General features: G+C 48.0%; 1 protein-coding gene across 5 annotated transcripts in view; it reads left to right on the forward strand.

The window, feature by feature from the left end:
- Positions 1–24,866, forward strand: part of Tns3 (tensin 3) — a 235,025-nt gene that overhangs the window by 88,525 nt on the left and 121,634 nt on the right. For 2 of the 5 annotated variants that reach the window (XM_070014524.1, XM_070014526.1), the window contains 2 exons: positions 21,145–21,197; positions 22,985–23,156. In XM_070014524.1, the coding sequence (XP_069870625.1) occupies positions 21,145–21,197; positions 22,985–23,156 (225 nt within the window). Of the gene's footprint in view, positions 1–2,405; positions 2,504–14,141; positions 14,202–16,532; positions 16,584–21,144; positions 21,198–22,984; positions 23,157–24,866 lie in introns of those variants that run through there. The other 3 variants (XM_070014523.1, XM_070014528.1, XM_070014527.1) reach the window with 3 other exon arrangements.

Below are 24,866 nucleotides of genomic sequence, written 5' to 3' on the forward strand. Positions count from 1 at the left end.
ACAACAGGGCTGGGAAGGTGGCTCAGTGGTAGAGCGCTTGCCTTGCATGCATGAGGCCCTGGGTTCGATTCCTCAGCACCACATAAGCAAAAAGAAAAAGCCAGAAGTGGTGCTGTGGCTCAAGTGCTAGAGCACTAGCCTTGAGCTGAAGAGCTGAGGGACAGTGCCCAGGCCCAGAGTTCAGGCCCCATGACTGGACCCCCCCCAAAAAATAATAACAACAACAACAATCTAATAATAATAAATGTATATTGTAACTCAGCACATCATAGTTATCGTAGAGAAATGCTATTGTTAACCTGAGCATGAAGTATGGGCGTGTTGGAAGGTATCTTGGAGGGCTTCGGTAAGAGGGAGACGTGCCAAGTGCTGGTGGCTCACGTCTGTAATACTACCTGCTCAGGAGGATGAGATCTGAGGATTGTGGTTCCCAACCAGCCTGAGCATGAAAGGTTGATAGACTTTTATCTTCAATTATAACCAGCAAAAAGCTGAGGCTGTGTGGCTTATGTGGTAAAGCATCAGCCTTGAGCAAAAGAGCTAAGGGACAGTGCTCAGGCTCTGAGTTTAAGCCCTAGTATCAGTTTAAGAAAAAAAAAAAAAAAGGTGGGGAGACACTAAGAAGATGCAGCGATGCAGAAAGGATGGAAAAGCTTAGGAGAGTATGATTAGGTTAGGCTCACTAAGGTGTGCCATGCCTGGAATTAACATAAGCCCAGAGCTCCTAGAGCGCTGTCCCTGCGCATGGTAGAAACTCAGGGCTTTTTCCAGCTCTGGGTCTTAGGCAGCCTTGAGACCAGAGTCCCATTTGGTCTTTCAAAATGTGGCTTTAGGGACCAGGGTCCTGGAGTAAGTCTCTTGGGGAGGTTTAGTCAGCATTCCTTAATATTAAGGTAAACACTGAGAGCTAGGGTAGGGATAGTGGGGGTGTTGTATGAAAACTACAATACTTAATTGTTTCTCTGATTGATTGTTATTATGAACAGAAGGGTTACGGTTATGTAAGTTAGGTAAAGACAATACATTTCGTTTTGAACAGTGCCACCCCTTCCTTTGCTCTCTCCTAGTTTTTCCTTCCTGTTCCCACTTACAAGTTATATAGTTCATTTTAAACATAGTGACTGGAGACCTTAAAAATTTTGGTGTCCGATTCCAAGCATAAATAAAAATTGGCAGCTTGATCAGAAAAAAAATTTTTTTTTGGTGTCCGTATTGGGTCTTGAATTCAAAGCTTGTGTATTCATTATTCTTAGCTTTTTGGTGGTTAACTGGAGATAAAGTTCTTTTAAACTTTCATGCTCAGGCTGGTTTGAGACGTTTTCGGATCTCAGCCTCCTAAGTAGCTAGGATTATGGGTGTGAGCTTGCCAGCACCTAGCAAGAAGCAGCAGAGTATGTGGAGCTTGAGGGAGAAGCTTCTGCTTGTAAGTGTGAGTTGGGCTGCACAGTCTCCATCTTTCTGGGGTTCTTTACCTCAGAAGACTGCAGGCCTTCCTGCCTAGGTTCTCAGGTATGGCCTGTAGTGATGGTGGGCAGGGGCCTGATGGCTACTTGCTTAGGAGTCAGGCCAGTGGTTTTTTGGTTTTTGTTTTTATTTTGTGCCAGTCCTGGGCCTTGAACTCAGGGCCTGGGTGCCATCCTTGAGCTTTTTTGTTTAATGCTAGTGTTCTACCACTTGAATTATAGCTCTACTTTTGCCTTTTTGGTGGTCCAGTGGTGATAGGAGTATCACAAACTTTCCAGTCCAGGCTGGCTGTGAACCACAATCCTCAGATCTAGGCCTCCTCAGTAGCTAGGATTACAGGCATAAGCCATTGGCTCCTGGAGCCTGGCCAGTTTTGATGGATGATTCTAGAAGGGTTCAGTTCTTTCCTGCAGGGTCTTAGCTAGGCCGCCCTGAGGCCTGGTGAGCTAGCAGGCAGAACTCTGGGTGTCTGTGGCTCTCGCCCGACTGCAGGCTAAACTTTGATCTATACTTTTCTTTGATCTTTCCATCCCCACCCACACCTAAAATAACAGCCAGCCTGTGGCTGTTTCCAGCTTGGAGGGCGGGAATTGTCTGGATTTCTGGGAAAGGCACCCTGTTTTGAGCTTCTTGGCTGCAGCCTTATGGTATCCTCTGTCGCCAGAAGCTTCCCGCTTGCAGTCTACTTTCTACAGGGAAACCTGGAAACCTTCTACACCTGAAAGAAAAGGCATTGAGGACCCCCCCAACACTCTTTTGTAACTGATCCCCACTGGGCTCCACAGCCATTGTCCCCCTCCACAGAGGAAGGGAATGGAGAGGCCTCCACTCAGAGGAGGTGGTGACCCGGGTGGTGTTACCTTACACCCAGCCTTAGCTAATGATTAAAAACCCACAGGCCTGTGTCACACCTGTAGTGACTCCACGTTCTGTGTCACCAGGTGTGTGGTGCAGCAGATCCAGTCTGTGGCAGGATTCCCACAGGCATTGGGGTTGATGTTCGTACCTGGGCCTGGGGACCCTCATTGTGAAGTAAGAGGTGAGACCAGCACACCTGAGTTCTTTGTTTTTGGGGGGGGGGTCCGGTCGTGTGCCTGAACTCTGGGCCTGGGCACTGTCCCTCAGCTCTTCAGCTCAAGGCTAGCGCTCTACCACTTGAGCCACAGCACCACTTCCAGCTTTTTTTTCCCCCTGCTTATGTGATGCTGAGGAATCGAACCCAGGGCCTCATGCATGCAAGGCTAGCGCTCTACCACCTTCCCAGCCGGACACCTGAGTTCTTTGGACCCTGGACCCACCTTCTCCTGGGCCCTCGAGGGCGGCATCCAGAGTCATTTTCGCTAAAGCAGAATTAAAATACCAACTTGAGTCCCCTGGACAGGAAGCCTGGAAGCCAGTCTCCTTCCTTTCCTCCCTCTCTCCCCTCCAATGATTCTCCCCTCCCTTCCTTCCCCCTTCCCTCTGGCCCCTCCCTTTCTTTTTCCTCCCTTTCCCTCCTCTCCAATTTTTTCTCCCTTCCCCCTCTTCTTCCCTCTTTTCCCTCCTCCTTTCCTCCCTTTCAACTCAAAGCCTCATACTTGCCTAGTTTTCAAGTTAATTGGAGATTTAAGAGTCTGATTTGTGTGTGTGTGTGTGTGTGTGTGTGTGTGTGCGCGCGCGCGCGCTTGGGCTAGCTCTGAACCGTGATCCTCTACAACGCAGCCTCTTGAGAAGTTAGGAGTATAGGTGTGAGCTACAGGTGCTTGCCTTGAAGCAGTGCTTTGAATGAATGAATGAGTGAATGCTTCCAAATCCACTGGCTGGCTTACTATATCCACAATGAATAAGGAAAAAGGAATCGTGTGTGTTCATGTGACTGGCTTTGAAGGTAGTGGCCACACTATGCAGGGTTGAGGTGGAGGGTGGCTATATCCTATAAATACTAACCAGGTAAACCAAATGTTGCTTTATTTCTTTTTTTGGTGCTGAGGTATATGCTCAGGAGCATGAGTTTGCTAAGCAGGTGCTCTAACTCCTGACCCATGCCTCCAGCCCTTTTTTGCACTGGTTGTTTTGGCGATTGGGTTTCACCTCCTGCCTAGGTCTATGATAGACCATGACTCTGCTATTAACATGCCACTATGCCCAGCTTCTTCCACAGCTTCTTCTCTGCCCAGGCTAGCCTGGAACCACAGGCCTCCCAGCCTCTCAGCCTTTCAGGTATGACAGGTGTCAACCACTGGTGTCTAGGTGTTTGCATCTTTCTATTTCTTAGAATTGGGGACCAGGGTTGGAGGAGTGGCTCATGTAGTAGACCACTAGCCAATGAGTGAAAGCATCCGATACTGAGTTTGAGTCCTGGTCTTGGACCAAGAAAAAGAAAAGAAAAGACCAAATTGGAGACCTCTCAGCATGTGGCTGAGTGCCACTCTGACTGCAGATCAGGGGGCTCATTGTGTTTAGCATAGCATTTAAATACCTGAGCATATGTTACCTATCAGAGAGGATACTCTACATGAAAAATTAACTCTGTCTTCCGAATCTGCATCCACAACTCAGAGCCAGCCCTAGAGCCAGAATTCCCTGGATCTTCCCTGGCTGACCTGGGGCCCTGTTTTTTTTTTGTCTCATGTGGTTGTTAGCCTGGCATTGGGGCTCCTGTGTTCAGAAGCAGGTGCAGAGGCTGTTTCCTTGGGCACCAAGAGGCCTTTGAGCCCCTGCAAGGCCTCTCTCTGTTTGTCCACTGCTTAGGGCTGGGATCATGTCCCTCTGTAAGTTCTGAAAGCCAGGTGCTTGCTTGAGCAGCCTAGCCCTGGCTTGGCTGCATTTTCCGAGTGCATTGGTAACAAATTTGTTTAAAATGTGTATTTCCCCTCGAAAACACTCACTGCAGAAGAGAAAAAAAAAAGATAATTTTGTGTTGACTGGAAATAGTCACATGGGGAGGCTGAGCAGACAGAAGGAATGCAGAGCGTTCTGTTCAACTGCATGTGTAATCGCTTCGGTACTTTCCATTTGGGTGAAGTGTTCTCCATCTGGACAGCAGTTTCTTTCTCAGCTGGGTGATGGGGTGACCATGACACACTCCACCTCTGCCTTCCCCAGGCCTTCATGCAGGACAGGCAATCTTGGCCAGTTTTTCTAAAATGAAAGGGGCTTGAGAGCAGGCTCCGAGCAGAGAACCAAGCCTTCAGAGGGACAGGATGGACCTAGGCCCAGCTTGTAATGACGGATAGTTTTGTTGTTTGGGGCTGGGACACAAAATTGACTGGTACAACAGACTTTATTTAAAAATAAAGACTTTATTTACAAAAGACTTTATTTGAAATTGCTCCCTGCTGGGGTGTGCATGACTCACCTAGCTACTCAGGAGGCTGAAATCTGAGGATTGTGGTTTGAAGCCAGCTGGGGCAGGAAAGTTTGTGAGACTCTTATCTCCAATTAATCACCCAAAAGCCAGCAGTGGAGCTGTGGCTCAAGTGGTAAGAGTGTAAGAGAGAGACAGCAAAAAGAAAGCTTGACTCCAGGCTCTGATTTCAAGCCTTGAAAAAGTTAAACACTCAGTTCCTTTTGGAAGGATGCTAGGAACTCACTCTAAAAACCAGTCAGTAAAGAGAAGCAATGAAAGCTTTATCTTTTCTTCTTTTCTTTTTTTTTTGGTGGGGAGGCTGGAATTTGAACCCAAGGCCTTGGTATACGCTAGGTCAAATACTCTACTACTGAGCTCAGCTCTGTTTAACTCTATTATATCCTTAGCCACGCTTCCTTTCCTTTACCTCGGGGCTTTCCAGATGAAGGACGATGGAAAGTTGTATTGAAAGAGGAATTTCAGCTCTTAGAGTTGAGAAATAACTGCAGAACTCTCATAACTGGACAACGGACTTTGCAGCCCTAAGATCCTAAGTGGTCTCTACAGTTGCAAAAGGGAAGTGGGTGCAAGTCATGTGCCTCCTTTTTAATGCTTACCAGAAATCAACCCAGTATTGCAGCAAGCCTCTGGCAGGAAGCCAGGGCCCAGAACAATCTGTGAAGTAACAAGAAAGGGCCAGCAATATCAGGAATGGGGAAATTCTAAAGACAAAAATAATCTCAGGGCTAGGAAGGTGGCTCAGTGGTAGAGAGCTTGCTTTGCATGCATGAAGCTCTGGCTTTGATTCCTCAGCACCACATAAGCAGGAAAAAAAAAGCCGGAAGTGGCGCTGTGGCTCAAGTGGTAGAGTGCTAGCCTTGACCTGACAGCGCCCAGGCCCAGAGGTCAGGCCCCACAACTGGACCAAAAAAAAAAAAAAAAATCTTAGTCTTTTAAAATGAGTTGGAAAAAGAAGAGGAAGAGGAGGACAAAGAGGAAGAGAAGGAAGTGGAGTAGGAAGGAGGAAGAGGAAAGAGGAGGAGGAAGAAGAACTATTTGGAAAAGGAACCGCTGGGTGCTGATGGCTCACGCCTGTTTACTCAGAGGCTGAGCTATCAGGATTGAGGTTTGAAGCCAGCCTGAGAAAGAAAGTTCATAATATAGGTTCATGATACTCTTATTTCTAATGAACCAGCAAAATACCAGAAGTACAGCTGTGGCTTGAGCCACAGCTAGCCTTGAGCACAAAAAGCTCAGGGGACAAAACCCAGGCCATGAGTTTAAGCCCCAGGACTGGCACAAAAATGAAAAGCAAAACCACTGTGCCAGAGAAGTTTGAATATGGACTAGATATTTTGTGATATTAAGGACTTATTATTCACAATGATATTTCAACTCTAGTACTGGCAGTGAACCAGACACCCATAAGTCCTGGAAAATAACGTGATAGTATTGCTCTATGAATAAGCTTTCTTGTAGAGGCTGTGACAGGTCTCAGATAGCAAAAGCATTATGTGATCCCTGGTGTCAGTCTCACAGAGATGGTCCTTAGGCCTAAGCCGGAGGCCATGGGAAGCGGATAGAGTTCTGAGCACTTGGATGTCCTATTTCCTTAGCCCCTTCCTCCCTTTCATCATTTTACAGGTCTACTGGATCTTCCTAATTGTATCAGCCATTCTCCCCCTCCACACGTCTCTCCCCCAGCTAGTTTTTCGTACCCATGTTCAGAAAGGTGAAGGGGATCTTTTGTGCAACATCAGGGGACACTGGGGTAGGGGGAAAGTAGGGGAACTCCCTCTAGACACCTTGGGAGACTGGTTTGTTTAGTCACTTTCCAAATGACTGCTGGATTTTTCCAGTCTTTAAGATGGTATCTCAAATCAGGCAGCTGAAACAAAGTACCTGGCAGGCACTGAGCAGGCACTGGACAGTGTAAACAGCAGGCATTTACTTTTCACAGTACCGGAGGCTGGAATTGGAGTTGAATATGTGGGCTGGCCTGGTTCCTTTTGAGAGTCCCTTGTTGGCTTGTAGATAAGTGGCTTCTCGCGTGTCTGTGCCCTAATCTCTTCCTTTTCTGTATAGACTACCACAGTCAAACTGGCTTAGAGGCTACCCTAGCTACTATACTCAGGAACCTGAGATCTGAGGATCTGAGGACCAAAGCCAGCCTGGGCAGGAAGGTCCAGGAGACTCTTATCACCAAGTAACCACCAGAAAACTGGAATTGGCACTGTGGCTCAAAGTGGTAGAGCACTAGCCTTGAGTAAGAAAGCTCAGGGAGTGCTGGGAAGGTGGCTCAGTGGTAGAGCGCTTGCCTTGCATGCCTGAGGCCCTGGGTTCGATTCCTCAGCACCACATCAGCAAAAAGAAAAAAAGCCGGAAGTGGCGCTGTGGCTCAAGTGGTAGAGCGCTAGCCTTGAGCTGAAGAGCTGAGGGACAGCACCCAGGCCCAGAGTTCAGGCCCCACGACTGGACCCCCCCCCCCCCCCCCGCCAAAAAAAAGAAAGCTCAGGGACAGCACTCAGACCCTGAGTTCAGGCTCACCTCAAGACCAGCAAAAAACCCAAAACAACGACAACAATAAAACTTGCATCACCTCCCTAAAACTCACATCTTTGAATACAATCCACATTCTGAGATTCTTCTAACACCCTGTATCTGGGTACTGTCTCTAGACAGATGTGAATGAATGTGTGGGGAATGTATTTCAGTATTTAAGAAATGGTAACAGACACTCTCACAAACTGCAAAGCAGTGATTCATTGTGTGTGTGTGTGTGCGCTGGTAATGGGGCTTGAACTTAGGGCCTCACTTTCATGATTAGCTTTTCTACTTATGGCTGGTGCTCTACCACTTGAGCCATCTCTCCACTTTTGCCCTTTGATGGTTCATTGGAGATAAGAGTTGCATGGTCTTTTCTGCCTGGGTTGACTTCAAGCACAGTCTTCAGAGCTCAGCTGTCTGTATAGCTGTGATTACAGGTGTGAGCCCTTGGCACCTGGCAGTAAGTGAGCATCTTGACAGTATGGTCTTACTTAGAAAAGACTAGAGAAGCAAATGCTCTCACCCCTGCATACATCCTCCTTCACTAATCGGTGAAGTTTGTAAATAGTTACTTCCTGAGGGTTTCACATATCAGATGCACACTACTTCCTGAGGGTTTCACGTCAGATGCTCAGCTGTGTGCTGGGGATATGAACGTCAGCATGACTTTCTGGTGATGGAGCTTACTTACTAGTTTTGGTGATACTGAGGTTTGAACTCAGGGCCTCACACTTGCTAGGTTTTGCTTTGCCCTGTTGGAGATGGAGTCTAGGGGACTTTCCTGCCTAGGTTGGCTTTAAACCTTGATCCTCTGGATCTCAGCATCCTGAGTAGCTAGGACTGTAGGCTTGAGCCAGTTGTACTTGGCTCTGGTGATGGAGTACATTCTACTGGCATAGAGCATCTTGTCCTGGAGCTCCAATCCTGGGAAGGAGTTCGCAGGCAGATGATAGGGGTGCTACTCTGTCCTCCCTGCCCCCTTCTTTGGGACTTTGGACTCATGACCACTCAGATATTCCTAAGTTCTTTTAAGAGGCAGAAAAGAGGAAAGGAGGGAGCCCTTTGCTTTCTGGGTAGTTCATATGCTCTGTGGTAACATGCCTGGTCTTAGAAATGACATGACTTCTCTCAAGGAAGAGTCTTGGTGATGAGATCCCAAAGTACATGCCACCACCAAGTGCTTGTTCCCTGGATAGCTGTGAGGGTGTTGAAGGCTTTAAGCACTAGAATGCTCCTTCCCTTCCCCTAACATTATCATAAGAGTGGAATGTTGGAGCCCAGATGGTCCCTAGATACAGGGAGTTACTGGTTCAGCTAGACCATTACATGTCTCAGATGTTAAGTTACATTGAAACCGGGCACCGATAGCTCATGCCTATAATCCTAGCTACTCAGGAGACTGAGATCTGAGGATCTTGGTTCAAAGCCAACCCAGACAAGAAAGTCTATGAGACTTGTTACTCCTAATTAACCAGTAACAAACAAATAAACAAACAAGAAAGCCAGAAGTGGAATTGTGGCTCAAATGGTAGAGTGCTAGCTTTGAGAAAAAAAAAAAAAAAAAAAAAGCTACTCAGGTCCTGAGTTCAAGCCCCAGGAGTTAAAGAGCATGCAAACAAGTAACATAGCATAAGAGAATGGTATGATGTGGATGTGTGGTACAACATTGCTTCTAAATACAAACGCGCAGAATAAAGTCAGAGTTACACACCTGGTGTGGTTCGGCAGAGTGTCTTGGTATGGTGAGCAGTGGACCAACTCTGTTTCAGTTTCATTTCCTAAATTTCCTATGAGAAAATAACATGTATATCATAGGAAAGAAAACAGAGGACTGTTTGTTTTTTTTAAAAAAGCCTTTGTGAGCCGGGCACCAGTGGCTCATGCCTGTAAATCCTAGCTACTCAGGAGGCTGAGATCTGAGGATCGTGGTTCAAAGCCAGCATGGGCAGGAAAGTACCTGAAACTCTTATCTCTAATAAACCACCAGAAAACCGGAAGTGGTGCTGTGACTCAAGTGGTAGAGCGCTAGCCTTGAGCTGAAGAGCTGAGGGACTGTGCTAGGCCCAGAGTTCAAGCCCCATGACCCACCAAAAAGAAAACAAACCCAAAAACAAAGCCTTTGTGGATCTTTTACAGCTGGCCCTTGTTGAGCACTGGGCTGGCTAGAGAGGGCTTCTGCCTCCCTCCAGAGCAGTGGGTGGGCTGCAGGAAGGACTAGGGCGACCACTGGTCTCCTGCAGAAGGTTACACTTTGCCATTCACCTCTGTGCCATGTTCTGCTGCACCCGGCCTGCTCTGACTCTGTAACTCCAGGAAGGCTGACTTCATCTTATTTGTTTGCTTATTTATTTATGGCAGTACTTGGGCTTAAATGCAGAGCCTGGGTACTGTCCATTACTTTTTTTCCCCTCTTTGCCACTTGAACCACACCTACACTTCTGGCTTTTTGGTGGTTAATTGGAAGTAAAAGTCTCGAAGACTGTCTTAGACTAGGTTCTAATCATGATCCTCAGATCTCATCCTCCTGAGTAGCTAGGATTACAGGCGTGTTTCACTGGCACCTGGCTTTCTCTTATTTTATTATTGCTTTCAGAACAAGTTTATATTGGGCTCTCTGACAGTAGAAAAATGAAAACAAAACAAAACAAAAAATCCGCCAACCTAGTCACTGCTGTTCTATCCTTGGTCTTAACTCTTCAGAGGATGCAGCTGTCCCTGTGGCTTAAGGCACCTTTAGGTGCCTAGTTGGTTGGGCTGCCCCGATGCAAAGCTGCAGGTGGCTTTGCTGTTTCATGCATGTGTCATGCAGGGCAGCTGGGCTTCTCCTGATTCATCAGGGGACTTTGTTCCCTAAAAAAAGGAGTGTTTCAGTAAGAAACTGATTTGGGGATTCTTTACTAGTGTAGATGCAGTTTTGACATTATTTGGCCATGAGATTTATTTCACCCGTAACTTTTGAGGCTGATTTGAGAAGTTATATTTTTCTAGATGAGTATCAGTGTTCTATGGATCTAAAACTCCATGGTCTTCTCAAAGACCCTTGCTTGGCTCTTCTTTGTCAGGGGACAGTGTAGACAAGAATTGCATTCAAAGGTCCCAGGGCACAGAACAAGGCACTAGTCAGAAAAACCAGCAGGAGGCTTCAGGGCAAGAATGTCTGTGTACCCAGGGCTAGGAGCAAGGGCATGGCATTCCCAGGACCGCTGTGGGTTGGGTTCTCTCTCTCTCTCTCTCTCTCTCTTTCTCTCTCTCTCTCTCTCTCTTTCTTTTTGTCTCAGAAAGGACATGGGGTGAACAGAGCTGTTCCTGGCTGAGACCTGAGAGGCCGAGCTAGCATTTACGCCCTGGTTTCATCCCATTTATGCCCTGGTTTCATCCCTGCAGTGTTTCCATCTCCCATTCCTCCCCTCTGGCTTTTCCTTGTGCTGTAATGAAATGATGGCCTGGGGACAGATGGGTCAGGGTGGGGATCTGTAGTAGCTGACACATCTTAACAGTGCAACTCATTTGATTCCACAGAGGGAAGGAAACCATTCTCGGGGTTTTGTTTTTGTAGCAGGACGGGGACTTGAGCTTGGGGCCTGGGTGCTATTTCTTAGCTTTCTGTTCAAGGTTAGCATTCTATCTCCTGGCCCCCCCCCCCCCCCCCCCGTGAATTGGAGAAAAGAATCTCATGGGCTTTCCTGCTTGGGCTGGTTTCGAATTTTGATCTTCAGATCTTGGCCTCCTAAGTAATTAGTATTGTAGGCCTGAGCCACTGGCATTCAGAGCTTGAGTAGCTGAAAACTATGATGGTGAATGGACTTCTGGAAACTTGTTTTGCAGAAGCGTTAAATAAATTATTGGAGAGTGGGGAAAGCAGCAGTTATAAGCTAGAGATCATGGCCAGCACTGGAAAAAAAAAAAGTTGTCAGGACCCCCTCTTAGCCAATAAGCTGTCCTGTTACATCATGCAGACTCTCTCCTCCACCCCCCCCCCCCCCCCCCCCCGCCCCAGCAAGACTCTATCTCAGCTAGTAAGCTGCTTTGATACACCATGCAACTAGTCTCCACGTCTGCTTGCTGGAGACTACTGTTTTCACCCATGGTGGCCACCTGCACTCTCCCTGAAGATGGGTCTCCAGGCACTCTGCAGGGCCATCTGCTAGGATGTTGAAGGACTTGGCATAGGTGGCCACCTCTGCCACCAGAGTGTTGAGATTATAGCGCTGTGAGGAACGTTCTTTTCCTTCTGGAGTGGGTCATTCACTGTGGGTGACAGCCCTCCTCAGGTTTATCTGTGCTGTGAGGATGCTTTGCTGTTTTTTTTTTTTTTTTTCCCTTATTAACGTATAATCATTGTACTTATTCATGGGATACTGGTTGATGTTTCCACCCCTGTATACAGCTTGTAACCAGCAAATCAGGGTAATTAGCCTCTCTCTGCCTCATCCATTCATCCTGTCTTTGTAGTGAGAACTTTTGAAACCTCCTCCCCAGCTGTTTTGAGATGTACACTTGGTTATTGTTAGCTAGCACTTACACCTGTTCCCATGTGCTTCTCTACCAGGCATTTGTGAGAGCCTGGATCTCCAGAACTCATTTTTTTTTTGCGGGGGCGGGGGGAAGGGTCCAGTCGTGGGGCCTGAACTCTGAGCTTGGGCGCTGTCCCTCAGCTCTTCAGCTCAAGGCTAGTGCTCTACCTCTTGAGCCACAGCACCACTTCCGGCTTTTTTCTTTTTGCTTACGTGGTGCTGAGGAATCGAACCCAGGGCCTCATGCATGCAAGGCAAGCGCTCTACCACTGAGCCACCTTCCCAGCCCCTCATTTTTTGTCACCAGGTTGTTGTCAGGGTTCTGCCTGTTCACTCTGGTTACTGCCCTGGTGCTCATTGGTAAAGTGAAGGAGGCTAGGATGTAAGATGAGAACTTTCCCTCTGATGGGCTGGTGGCCACCTGGGGGCCTGGGTTTTGGGCATTGAAGACATCCTTCTCAGTGGGAATCAACCCATTGCACAGATGTGAAAAGTCATGCTCAGAGGAGTTGGTGTCCCCAATCTAATGCCACCATGACTGCGGAAGGAATTAACTGTCCTATTTAGACTCCCAAACTATGGCTTTTTCTGCCCTGAAGTGGACAGTGGGGCATCTTGGCCTTTCATTAGCTCAGGAAGGTAAAGCTATATTCCTGTGTTGCAGGTGCCTTCAAATGCCCAGAGATGGGTTAGGGGCCAAACAAGCTCTCCCCATCTCTTCTCTCTCCTCCTCTCTTCTCTTGGGGGGGCTTCTCATTTGGCTTTTCTGCTAAGGCTAGCACTCTACCACTTGAGCCACAGCTTCACTTTTAGCTTTTTGCTGGTTAGTTGGAGATAAGAATCTGTTGGGTTTATCTGCCCAGACTGACTTTGAACCATGATCCTCAGATCTCAGCCTTCTGAGTAGTTTGGATTACAGATGTGAACCACTGGTGGTCCCTTGCACCTCTTTTTTTTAGCAGATCCTTGGGCTTTTACTCGGGGCCTAGGCACTGTCCCTGAGCCTCTTTGTACTCAAGGCTAACACTCTACCCCTTGAGCCACAGTGCTACTTCCAGCTTTTTCTGAGTAGTTTATTAGAAATAAGAGTCTCATGGACTTTCCTGCATAGGCTGGCTTTGAACCATGACCCTCAGATCTCAGCCTCCTAAGTAGCTAGGGTTATAGCCACCAGTGCCTGGCTTTCCATCTCTTTTTAGGTGAATACATGCTTTTGTATGAAATAATAAAATGAGAAGAACAGCACTGTATGTAAGGCCCATCATCAAATGAGTATGTACACGCCCACCTCACTGTGAATTGAAGACCTGTCATAAGGAAGCTGGTTTTGAGCTTGGTTGGTCTGACAGCTGGTGACCAGGATGAGCTGGAGGATTGGTGCCCTTCCTCCCAGCCCTGAGTGCCAGGTGACAGCTAAGCCTCACCTCCCTCAGGTGAGTGTCCTTAACGTCCTAGCTATCACCAAGCTCTGTCGCCCTCAGCCACAATCTCCCTTTTATGTTTTGGCCTGGAGGCCAGTCAGAACCGGTTGAGCACCAATTTCCTTCAGTACCAAGATTTTACCACACAGACCTTTCTTTCTTTTCTGGTCTAACCAGCTTGTCTTTGACCTTGGTTCTGTCTACTTGTTCACTGGTTTGTTTTTATTTTACTATTTTTGCTTAATTATATTTGTCATCATTGGGAAGTCCTCTCAAATTGAGCTTGGTATGAGATACAGTCAAGGAATGGAAAGTAGATGAGAGGTGAGGAGGGAGGAGGGTGGCAGGGGCACTGGCAGGAGGCATTGTGTGTGGTTTAAGGGCACTGAAGCAAGTTCTTGCCCTCCCTGGAGCTCAACAGCAGGTTTACTTTATTTTGTTAGTATTGATCTCCCCTCCCCCTCCCGCAGCCCCCCCCCACCTCCCCACTTCCCCACCCTCCCGTGCCCAGGACAAGCTGCATAGTCAAGCCCACTGTTTGTGCACCCCAGAGGGCGGATCTCCCTGTGGCCAGGTCTGGGCTGTTCCCCAGGACCGGGGCTCAGCTTCCGGGTCAGAAAGGTTCTCTTTGTCACTAGGCTCTTATTCTAGAAGCCCTGGGAGCCTGGCCCGCATCCTTGCCCATGAGCAAACATGCCGGCTGGTCTGGTCTTGGCTGGGTGCACCTGCCTGCAACTCTGGCCTGTGGCTTTGAGCCTCTCACTCTTGCAGGGCTCCACCGCCTGCCTGGCCACTCCATTTCCCTCTGCTCTGAGTGGACTGTGAGTGTGACTATCAGCAGTAGGAGGAGCCAGCAGTGTGATGGCTTAGGACAAGGCCACTATGGAAGGAGAAGCAGCACCAGCCATGCTGCCCAGGCCCTGCGCAGTAAGTTCCCTGCCCCTGGCTGTCCCCCCAAGGGTGGCCAGCCACACTGCCACCCACCGTTGCTGATGGCTCCTTCCTGGGAAGTTTATTCTGTGCAAAGAACAAAGGCGAGTCCCAGGTTTTCTTATAAATATTCACACTGGGTCTTCTTCTTGGCCAGCCCTGGCCTGCCCTACCATATGGCTGTAACCTAGCGAGGACTTGAGGACAGAGGGGGACAGGACCCCGGGAGAGTCAGAAGATGAGTCTCAGTCTGGGCATGACTTTCATTTTCATAGTTGAGCTCAGTGATAAAGTGACATTATTCTGTTCTATTCTGTTTTATGTGGCTATTCTATCATCATTGCTCGTGAGCAATTAAGGTACACAAAAAATCCTGATTGACAATTCTGGTAATTTATGTCTTGGGTTTTCATTCTTTTTTGTTTTTTACTTTTTTTTTTGTCAGTTGTGGGGCTTGAACTCTGGGCCTGGGCACTGTCTCTGTGCTCTTCAGCTCAAGGCGAGTGCTCTATCACTTGAGCCACAGTACCAGTTCCTCTTTTTTGTTTTTAACAGTTTAAGTTGCAGTTTTTTCATGCTACCATCATTTTTTCCCCCACAATAATACAGTCATGGATATATAACCTACTTAGAGATCATTTTTAAGCCATCTGTTTAATGTCTTGATGGTAACTTACAAAGTACGAGTCAAGGAATTTGTAATAAGATAATTTGGGTTTTTTTCCTTTTGAATTATTATTAATTAAAACACAGTAGTTTGTAGTCATGTGCTGGTGGCTCACACCTATAATCCTAGTTACTCAGGAGGCTGAGATCTGAGGATTGTGTTGAACTACAATCAGCCAGCCTGAGCAGGAAAGTCCATGAGACTCTTTTATCTCCAATTAATCATGGAAAAATCCAGAGGTGGTGCCATGGTTCAAGTGGTAGAGCACTATCCTTTGAGCAAAAGGAAGTTCAGCGACAGAACCCAGGCCTGGAGTTCAAACTTCAGGGTTTTCATTCTTACGGGAGTTAACCGTTTTACAGGCTACGTGACTGCTAGGAAGCTACCTACTATCTATCTCTCTTATTCCTCCATCTGCAAAATAGGCAGTGGATTGGTGACTGTACCCAGAAGACTACATAACCCTAACAATTGGTAGGGAAAGTGCATTTTAGAAGCCCAGCACTTGCCTGGTATACAGTGAGATGATTTGGTTCCGTACCTAATATTTACCCAGCACTTACCTACCAGCCAGGTGTGGGCTACACTCTTTGTATCTTTCCTTATTTAATCCTGCCAGTGGGGCCCTGTAAGGTGGGGCAAAGGGCCAGGCCCAGAGGATGCATCTCTGTAGGATGGTGTCTCACTGTGGGTTGTGACACTGTGCAGGATGGGTGCTGGTGGTCACTCTGTGAATAGCAGCTTTTCTATCAGCCATGTATGAGGCAGCTCCAGGCTGAGGCAGCACTGGAGCATAGCCCTGGGAGGACCATGGCACCTCTAATCTAGGCAGAGGACCTTACCTGGGGACCGAAAAGACTCAGAGGCCAAACTTAGTTTCTGCCAACAAAGGGTGGGTTTGTTTCCATACCCTTCACTTTTCAGCCTGGATCCTCTCCCCTGTTTGTAACTTATGAAGGGTAGATAGGATTTTGCCTCTTTTATACTTTTTCTTTTCTTTCTTTTTTTCTTTGTGTGTATGTGTACCAGTATGAACTCAGGGCCTGGGTGCTATCCCTGAGCTTTTCTCCCTCCAGGCTTTACCACTTGAGTCGCAGATTCACTTCTGGCTTTTTGCTGCTTCATTGGAGGTAAAGAATCTCATGGACTTTTCTTCCCTGGGTTGGCTTCAAACCACGATCCTCAAATCTCAGCCTCTTAATTAGCTAGCTTTTACAGCCGTGAGCTGCCGGTGCCTGGCTGGAGTCTGCGCACTAATTTGGAAGCCCATGGGGCTGCCACATCACTTTTGCTGTGTTTCCTCCAAATAGTAAAATCGTTAGCAAGGACTGGGTATGAATGACTTCCCAAAATATTAATGTTTAAATGAATAATTACCGTTGGTTAAGTTCTTTGTTCTTTGCATCTTAGCTGAATTGTGCATTCTTGGGGGTGGAGGGAAGGCTAAGTGTCCGAGCTACTAGTGTAAGTTTACCAGTGTTAGTATGGTGGTGACTCTGGTCCACGGGGCCATGTGATCACACAGTGGGGGAGCCTCAGACTGCAGGGCTACTGGCTTGACAGGCTGGGAGCTGGAAAGGGTAGGCTTGGCAGGGCTGTGGTTTGCAGGGTTGACCTTCACTGTGGAGTTAGCCTCCTCCCATCCCCCTCCCTTTCTCCAGGTACCTGTGGAAAATGAAGGCTGTGATAAGTGTTTGCCAAGCAGGGTGCAGGTAAGGGAGGTGTGGGCCGGTGGAGGCTGGCAGGGCACTGGGCTGCCTGTGGATTTTCCTCCTGACCTCGCAAGGCCCTGGGGCTCCCTGGGAGCACTGCTGAGGACGCTGGGCAGCTTATGGATTCAGGAAGGTCAGCCTGGCCTTAGGAAGGCCTCTGCGGACCTTTTTGTCTGAGCGCCCTAGGAAGCAAACTTGACATGCAGATAGATCTGCAAGACTGGTGTCTCTAAGTAGGGACTTCCCAAGGTCATGGTCAGAATTGGGAACACTTCAGTACATGTTAGCATGTCACCCTCTGGAAGCTGAGCAATGTATTGTGTGCTAGATAAATGCATCTCAAATCTAGGTCTGGTCCTTCCTATCCAATAGTGTCATCAAGCAGGTTGCTTCAGAAACTGCTGGCAACCATCCCGAGGCAACAGGGAGCTAAGACTCCATTCTCCTATGTCAGAGCTTCCTCAAGGAATGTCAGAGCCCTGCCCTGACCCCAGGAAAGTGATGCCACCTCAGTGACACCTCCTAGTGATTCAGAGGAATGGCTCTGCACACAAGACTAAAGAAGTGGGTGTAGAAAAGATGGGTTGGTTGGCACAATTTTTCTCTCCTCTTTGGCATAGGGCTGGACTGTCCCTCAGTGAAGGTCTCTACTCTGTCTGAGGGTTCGTGGAGCTGAGATAGGCCCTCCAGGATTGGCTAGTGAGCCCTGGGGGCTCTAGGATGGGTCAGCTTTGCTGTGTGGTTTTAGGCATAGCGTGCACCAGGCCTGACCTTTGTCCCAGGGGTGCTGCTGTCTGCATCAGAGGATTTGGGCTGGTTCACCACTTGGGGAGGCCTGGGCTGTGCCTTGAGAGGAAGCTGAGTGACCCGCACTTGCTGGGCTGGGGCTGTGGATTTGCATGGGCACGCAACTCTCTGTGATCCTCAAAGATGGCCTTGAGGAGTGCTGGGATTTGCTTCAGATTTTTTCTTGTTTGTTTTTGTGGTGGGAGTACTGGGGCTGGAGCTCAGGGATTGGGCTCCATCCTAACTTTTTCACTCAAGGCTGGCACTTTACCACTTGATCCACAACCTCACTTGCAGCTCTGTAGTGGTTAACTGGAGATAAGAGTCTCATATGACTTTTCTGCCTGGGCTGACTTTGAATCTTGATCCCCAGATTTCAGCCTCCTGAATAGCTAGGATTACAGGTGTGAGTCACTGATAGTTGGTTGGCTTTCTCTTTAGTCCTAAGTGAGCTGAGTCTCTTCTTTCTGTGCTCATTCCTTTATAGAGAAGTTATGTGCAGCCTTCCTTTGGGCAGTGTCAGAGAGGAGTTGAGCTCCCATGGACTCTTGTAGGCCACCTACATGAAGTTAAACTCTTTCTGACTTTGTACTAGTCAGGCTTAGACTTCTAGTGGTGATAGCTGAGTATTTCTTCCTTTTGGCTCTTACCTTGGAAATTATGTTGTTCCTGATTCAGTTTGTATGCCATTCAGATTTGGCATGCACACCCTCTATTAGACTGTGTAGTGTGACGCTGAATTCAGAGGATATTGGAACAGGACAAACTTTGTCTCGGTCTGACCTATCTTCTCACCTTTTTTTTTTTTTTTTCTGATTCTGGGGCTTGAACTCAGGGCCTGGGCAATGTCCCTGAACATCTTTGTGCTCAAAGCTAGCACTCTACCACTTGAACCACAGCACCACTTCTGTTTTCCGATTAGTTTACTGGTGATAAGAGTCACACGGACTTTCCTGCCTGGGCTGGCTTTGAACTGCCATCCTCAGATCTCAGCTTCCTGAGTAGCGAGGATTACAGTAGTGAGTCACTGATGACCGGATTCTCCTCACTTTTAAGCTAAGAAACATGCCCTGTATTTCCTCATGGTCCCGTGACCCTCCTGCCTCCAGAGACCTTCAAGGGAGAATGCCCCTGTCACACCGTTGCCCCTGCCATGCTGGCACTGGAACTCAACAGTCACAGTGTCTGTGCAGATGTCACCTTGGTGTGAGGGGCTGGGTGAGAATCAAGTTTGACCAATGAGCTGTTACAATGCTTGTTGGTAAGTTCTATGAAAGTAAAACTGCATGCATGATGTAAACCCTGAAACTATTAGATACTGGAAGAAATTGAAAAAGAGTGTCAGTCTATTTTCTGATGGACAATGAGTATCGGTCCATTTTTCTTTTGCTCAGTACAGCTGACTGAGACTCTTGGTAAGGTAAGAGTTGTATTAGGAATGATTCTGCTTTGATGTTTAGCCTTACCAGTTCAGATAGATCACCTCAGCCAAAATAAGCCTCTGCTGCAATCACTTGTCTGCCCCTTCTCTTCCTCCTTCTTTTCTTTTGTAGTTTGTGGTTTGGACCCACAGCTTCATATTTACCAGACAGGTGCTTTACCACTTGAGCCACACCCCAAGTCCTCTTGTTTGCTTACTTGGAGCTCATTTCTGTGCATTCATTTGGGCCTGTTGACTCTTACATTATCAAACAATAGTATAAAAGATAGTGTGTACTTAGCTTAAAATTCAGTGGATACATAGTAACTGTCAGACCCTTGCAAACAAGTATGGAGAATCCATATTCCCTCCAAACTGCCTGCTTTATACAACTGGGAAGCTGATATTCATGAGGATGGTGGCTCAAGCACAAACATGAATGCGGTTTTGGAGCTGGAGAGGTAGATGTGGACTTGCGTGTGCTCTCACACATTCATGCGTTCATCCTGCAGTTATGAAGGGAATCCCACAGGCCTGGTCTCCAGAAAGGCAATGACCGCCATCACCTGGTTAGCTGGAAACACAACATGGTCTGCCCCTACTCGGCCCTGGTGCCCAGTACAGAGAAATCTCAGGAACTTTACTGTGCCTCACACCTGGGTCAGACAGACAGGGACAGAAGGTGGGAAGGGGCCCGGGAGTGGCATGGGGACAGTGGTCTAGAAGTGTGGCTAGAACACAGCTGCAGAGAAGATGGGGGTGTTCAGGTCATTGGGTCTCTCTGCCCCCCTTTTCTCTCCTGTCCTGTATCATGGCAGTTTGAACAACCTCAGAAAATTATGCCAAAGGGTCTAGAAAACGGAAGTATGTTAAAGAAAACACACACACACACACACACACACACACACACACACACACACACACACACACACGCACACGCACATGCGTGGGCGCTGAATTTCAGTAACTTTGGATTGCAAATGTAGATATATTGAATGTTCAAACAAAATATTCAGCCTGATAAAATAATTGTTTGGAAATGGAAAAAATATTTTGAATGTTTATATGAGTGCTGTCCCCTCACCCCGTGTGTGTGTGTGTGTGTGTGTGTGTGTGTGTGTACACATGTGCACGCACGCGTACGCCAGTCCCAGGGCTTGAGCTCAGGGCCGGGATGCTGTCCCTGTGCTTTTGTAACCAAGGCTAGTGCACTACCACTTGACCCACAGCTCCACTTCTGGCTTTTTGGTGGTTAGTAAGATTCTCATGGGCTTTTTTGCCCAGGAATGGCTTTGAACTACAATCCTCAAATCTCAGCCTCTTGAGCAGCTAGGATTATGGGCATGAGCCTGTAATATCATTTTGAAGTCTACTAGTTTAAGTCTGGAGGGACCTGAGGATCTGTCTGGCACAGCTTTGAGGGCACAGGTAGGGTGGGCAGAGGTCAGCATGGGTTCAGAGGTCAGGTGGTAGAATGTGAGGCAGAAGGACTTCCCTGACCAGGTTTGGCCAGTGGTAGCTGTGAACTTCCGGTGTGGGGCAGAGCTCCAATGATCCTGGGAAACATCCCAGCAAGCCCCCTGGGACAGTACTGGCTCAGACACTGGCTCATCTGGAAGGGAGGGATCCTGGTGAGGAACAGCCGGCTGACACCGGGAGAAGGAGTAAGGAGAATGGTCAGGTGACTTCTCCTTGATGTATAGCACTGAGTGGGTGGATGGGGGACTCCAGGTGAGCCTCTTGAGGTTTTGGTGCTCATGTGAAGTTTGGCCTTGGGAAGGTTTTAGGAAAACAACCATCTTGTTGGTCCCTGAATTTGCTGTGCAGTTTATTTTCTGTTCCATGGGGCTCCCACGAGCACATCAGGGTGTGTATTGCTTCTGGGTCTCTGTGGGCCAGTGCCAATGGACTGCAGACTGGACTGAGAGTGCTGTGACCTCTTGCCTGGCTCTGTTCCCCCTTGGTGTGGTTGCCTGATGAGAGCTGGAAGATGACTCCAGATTGTGGTGCTCCCCCCCACCCCTTCTCACCCCTTACCTTCCTCTGAGTAGCATCAGACATGGTTGTCACAGACGACCTGTGTGTGGCTCCCATGCAGGCTTTGGTAGCACTGAGCCTGTGCTTGTCCAGCCCTGGTGGGAGGGCGGCCTTGCTGTCTCCCATGGTGTTCTATCTTGCTGCTTGTTGGTGAGTTAGGTGATCTGACTTCCCCAGGTGATAAAGTTGGCCAGCAGTGACAATGTTTGACTTCCCATTGATGATTAAACTGTGGAAACTCATCACGCCCCCCCTCTCGTCGTCACCCCTCTCCCTGTCCCCGCAGGTGTCCTGTGATTTGTGTCTTGTTTTCTGCAGGTTCCTGGGAGTTCCACTCTGTCCTCAGCTCTCCGCTGTGATAAGCCTCCACGGTGAGTGCTCGTGGGTAACCATCTCCCCGGAGAGGGTAAGACCTGACCAGTGTGTCATTCCATGGTGATCTCTTATTCCTCTTCCTCCTCCCCCTTTTCTTTTTCCCTCCTTCTTCCCCTGTGCCCCCTCCTCTTCTTTTTTCTTTTTCTTCCCTCTCCACCTCTTTCTCCTCTCCCCTTGCCTCACGCTTCCCTCTTCCTTCTCCTCCCCTTCCTCCCTTTCCTCCCCTTCCTTCCGTTCTTCCTTCCTCCCTGCCTCCTTCTTTTATCTCAGTTCTGAGGTTTGAACTCAGGGCCTGGGTACTGTCCCTGAGCTTTTTCACTTAAGGCTTGGTGCTCTACCATTTGAGCTTCAGCTCCACTCTTGATTTTTTGGTGGTTCATTGAAAGGTAAGTCTCACAGTCTTTCCTGCCTCAGCTGCCTCCTGAGTAGCTAGGATTACAGGTGTGAGCCATGGCACCGATTTCCATTTTCTTATTACCTGTGGTGTTTGGAGCTTGGATTCTGCACACACTGTGTCTGTGGATGGCTATATTGTAAAGTCTTGATGGTATGTGGGCTTCTATGGAGGGTTCTAGAACCAGCTGGAGTGCATTGCTAGATGACCCTTCCTCTCAGGTCTGGGGAGGAGCTTGCAGCCAGCACTCAAGTCCACATGCAAGTCCTCTAGATTGTCATGGCTGTGGGAGTGCACAGTATGGTATTCAATTAGTGTTCCAAAATACCCCAAGATTTATTTTTGCTTTATTTTTGTACCCGTCCTGGGGCTTGAACTCATAGGCACTGTCCCTGTTTGTGCTCAAGGCAATTGCTTTACCACTTGATCCACAGCTCCATTCTGGCTTCTCTGGTAGTTAAAGATAAGAATCTTTAAAGATTGGCTTTGACCTGTGATTCTCAGATCTCAGCCTCCTGAGTACCTAGGATTACAGGTGTGGTGAGCCACCGGTGCCTGGCTCAACTTGATTTTTTTTTTTTAATAAAACCTTTTTAAGATGAATGTCTGATAGATAAGGTGGGGAGAAATATCTTAGGAGATGTTTGAACAAGTCAGCTGTAATAAACCAAATTTATGATGTTGAACACTTGGTGCTATTGATAACATCAAATTATACAATGAAGGCACTGTAGAGATTTTACTAACTATGTTCTTATCTTGTAAAAATCAATGGAAACTTCTTTTTTATATTTGATGGTACTGAGATTTGAACTCAAGGATTTGTACTTGCTAGATTAAACACTCGATCATGTGAACCATGCTTCCATTCCTTTTCTTCATTGGTAGGGTCTTGATTTTTTTTTTCTTCTGTGTGTGTGCTGGTCTTGAGGTTTGAACTCAGGGTCTGGGCACTGTCTTTGAGCTTTTTTGCTGGTGCTCTTATCATTTGATCCACACCTCCACTTCTAGCTTTTTGCTGGTTAATCAGAGATAAGACAAATCCCTTAGATTTGTCTGTCTGGGTTGGCTTTGAACCAGGATCCTCAGATCCCAGCCTGCTCTTCATGCTCCTCCATCTCTCTTTGTCTCACACTTGGACACCTGCCCCAGTGCCTGCATCCTCCACCACTGCTCTGGTTCTTTGCTTACTCCATAGTAGCCAGTAGCTTATATCACTCTGCAAGGAAGTTTTCATCCTGTGCTTTCCTGGGGGTAGAGGAAGTGTAGAAGATGCACAGAGCTGGATTCCAAGTATGCTGCAGGTTCTCCATGAAAATCTGGGAGTGCAAATGCTTGTCTTCTTTCCCTTTTTCCCTTTGCTGACCGGCCGGCCCTTCTCTCTTGCAGGCCTATGATCCTGAGCCCCACCATGGAGGACAGTCATGTGCTGGATCTTACCTACATCACAGAGCGCATCATCGCGGTGTCCTTCCCCTCCACCTGCTCTGAGGAGTCCTACCTACACAGCCTACAGGAGGTCACTCGCATGCTCAAGTCCAAGCATGGGGACAACTACCTGGTGAGTGGGTAGGGCTCACTCTAGCTCCAACATGGCATAGGTCACTCTGGGTAGTGATAGCCATTCCCTCCCTTCTTTTGTGTGTGGGTACTGGGATTTGAGCCATGGGCCTGGGTACTGTATTTAGCTTTTTTGCTTAAGACTTTCCTGCAGGGTCTGGCTTCTAACCATGATCCTTAGCTCTCAGCTTCCTGAGTAGCTAGGATTAGCCTAGTTGATAGCTCAGTCTCTAAACACAGGTGGTATATTTGGGTAGAATGTACAAGAACGGCTCCCCATACCCCATTTGGGCCCATGTGTTTCGTTCCCAGGGTTAGGAGCCCGTGCCGAGTCTCTTGTTTTTTTCTTGTGTGTTGTAATCACAGTTTGGATTACATTGCTGTTTCCTTGCAGTTTCTCTGAAGTTGCCGCTTCATCTGCCTCAAGTTAATCCCACCCTACCCAACAAGGCAGTTATTGTTACCTTATCTGTCTCCAGCTAATCCCACCCTACCTAACAAGGCAGTCATTGTCACCTTATCTGTTTTCCCAGTGACTAGACTGGAGCAGGAACATAATGGGATGGAGCCTCTTTCCAACATCTTAGCTGCTGGCCTGGCGCAGCACTGCTTCCAGAAGTTTCCTCTGTAGGAGCATACTCAGACCCCTTCCTGTCCCTAGATTCCTAGAGGCTCTGTACCTTCTCTGCCCGAGGCTCATCCTAGCTATGGGGCTGGTTGTTGACTTAGGGTAGTGGTGTTCAATCCCCTAAAATGGCCATACTGCTCCTCAAGACTCCTTCCTCTCCAGGGCTGCCTTCACATGTTTGTTTATTTTATTTGGAGCCCTGACTGGGGCTTGAACTCAGGGCCTTCAGCTCTTGCTGGACTTCGTAGATGTAGGCTGGTGCTTTACAACTTGAGCCATGTCTTCACTCTTGGCTTTTTGCTAGTCTCTGGACTTCCCTGCCCTTGCCAGTTTTGAAATGTGATCCTCAGATCTGACCCTCCTGAGTAGCTAGGATGACAGGCAAGAGCCACTGGCACAAAACTGCCACTGAGGTAGGCTCTGCAGGACTCCAGCTTGACAAGCCCCATCTGGACTCGCCAGGGCACCCCAAGACTTCTCTTCAAGCCCCCACCTTTGCCATCCATATTAGATCATGTGAAGGACCAGGATCTGGGCACTGGACCAATCTGAGTCTATTTTCTTTTCATGTGGAGTTTGTCAGGAACAGAGTTCTCCTTCAGACTGACGGGGGCAGGGATCATTAGCTTGCTTTGGGGACAGGGCCTTTTTTGAAAACTGTACAGAAAGACGCCTGTGTGTGTCTTGTTGAGCCATTTCTTTTTCCATATATGCTTGACAATTAGATATTTTTTCAACAAAACAGTCCCCACACCGCAGGCATTTAGGCAGGATTTCTTTGTTGATGTATCTTGTCACACTTTAGTGTCCTGGGACCCCGGTGTTTGACAGCTGTGGTTCTGGAAGTGTTTATTGAGTGGGCCCAAAAGACAGTAGAGGCCATGGGAAAAATGAGCTGGGTACCCTTGCAAGGCACACATGGCAGGACTCACAGGGGGAGCTGGCAAAGATTCTCCTCACGATTTCCCACAGGCCCTATTTCTGGGGTGAGAGGGATGTTTAGTTCCTCTTTGAGGCTTTTTGCTTTCCTTGGTTATTTTAGTACAGATCTGCACAGAGCTTGAGTGGAGGCTCTGGTCCGAT

The sequence above is a fragment of the Dipodomys merriami genome, unplaced genomic scaffold, assembly GCF_024711535.1.
Source record: "Dipodomys merriami isolate MVZ:Mamm:240054 unplaced genomic scaffold, mDipMer1.0.p SCAF_98, whole genome shotgun sequence".
Lineage (NCBI taxonomy): Eukaryota > Metazoa > Chordata > Mammalia > Rodentia > Heteromyidae > Dipodomys > Dipodomys merriami.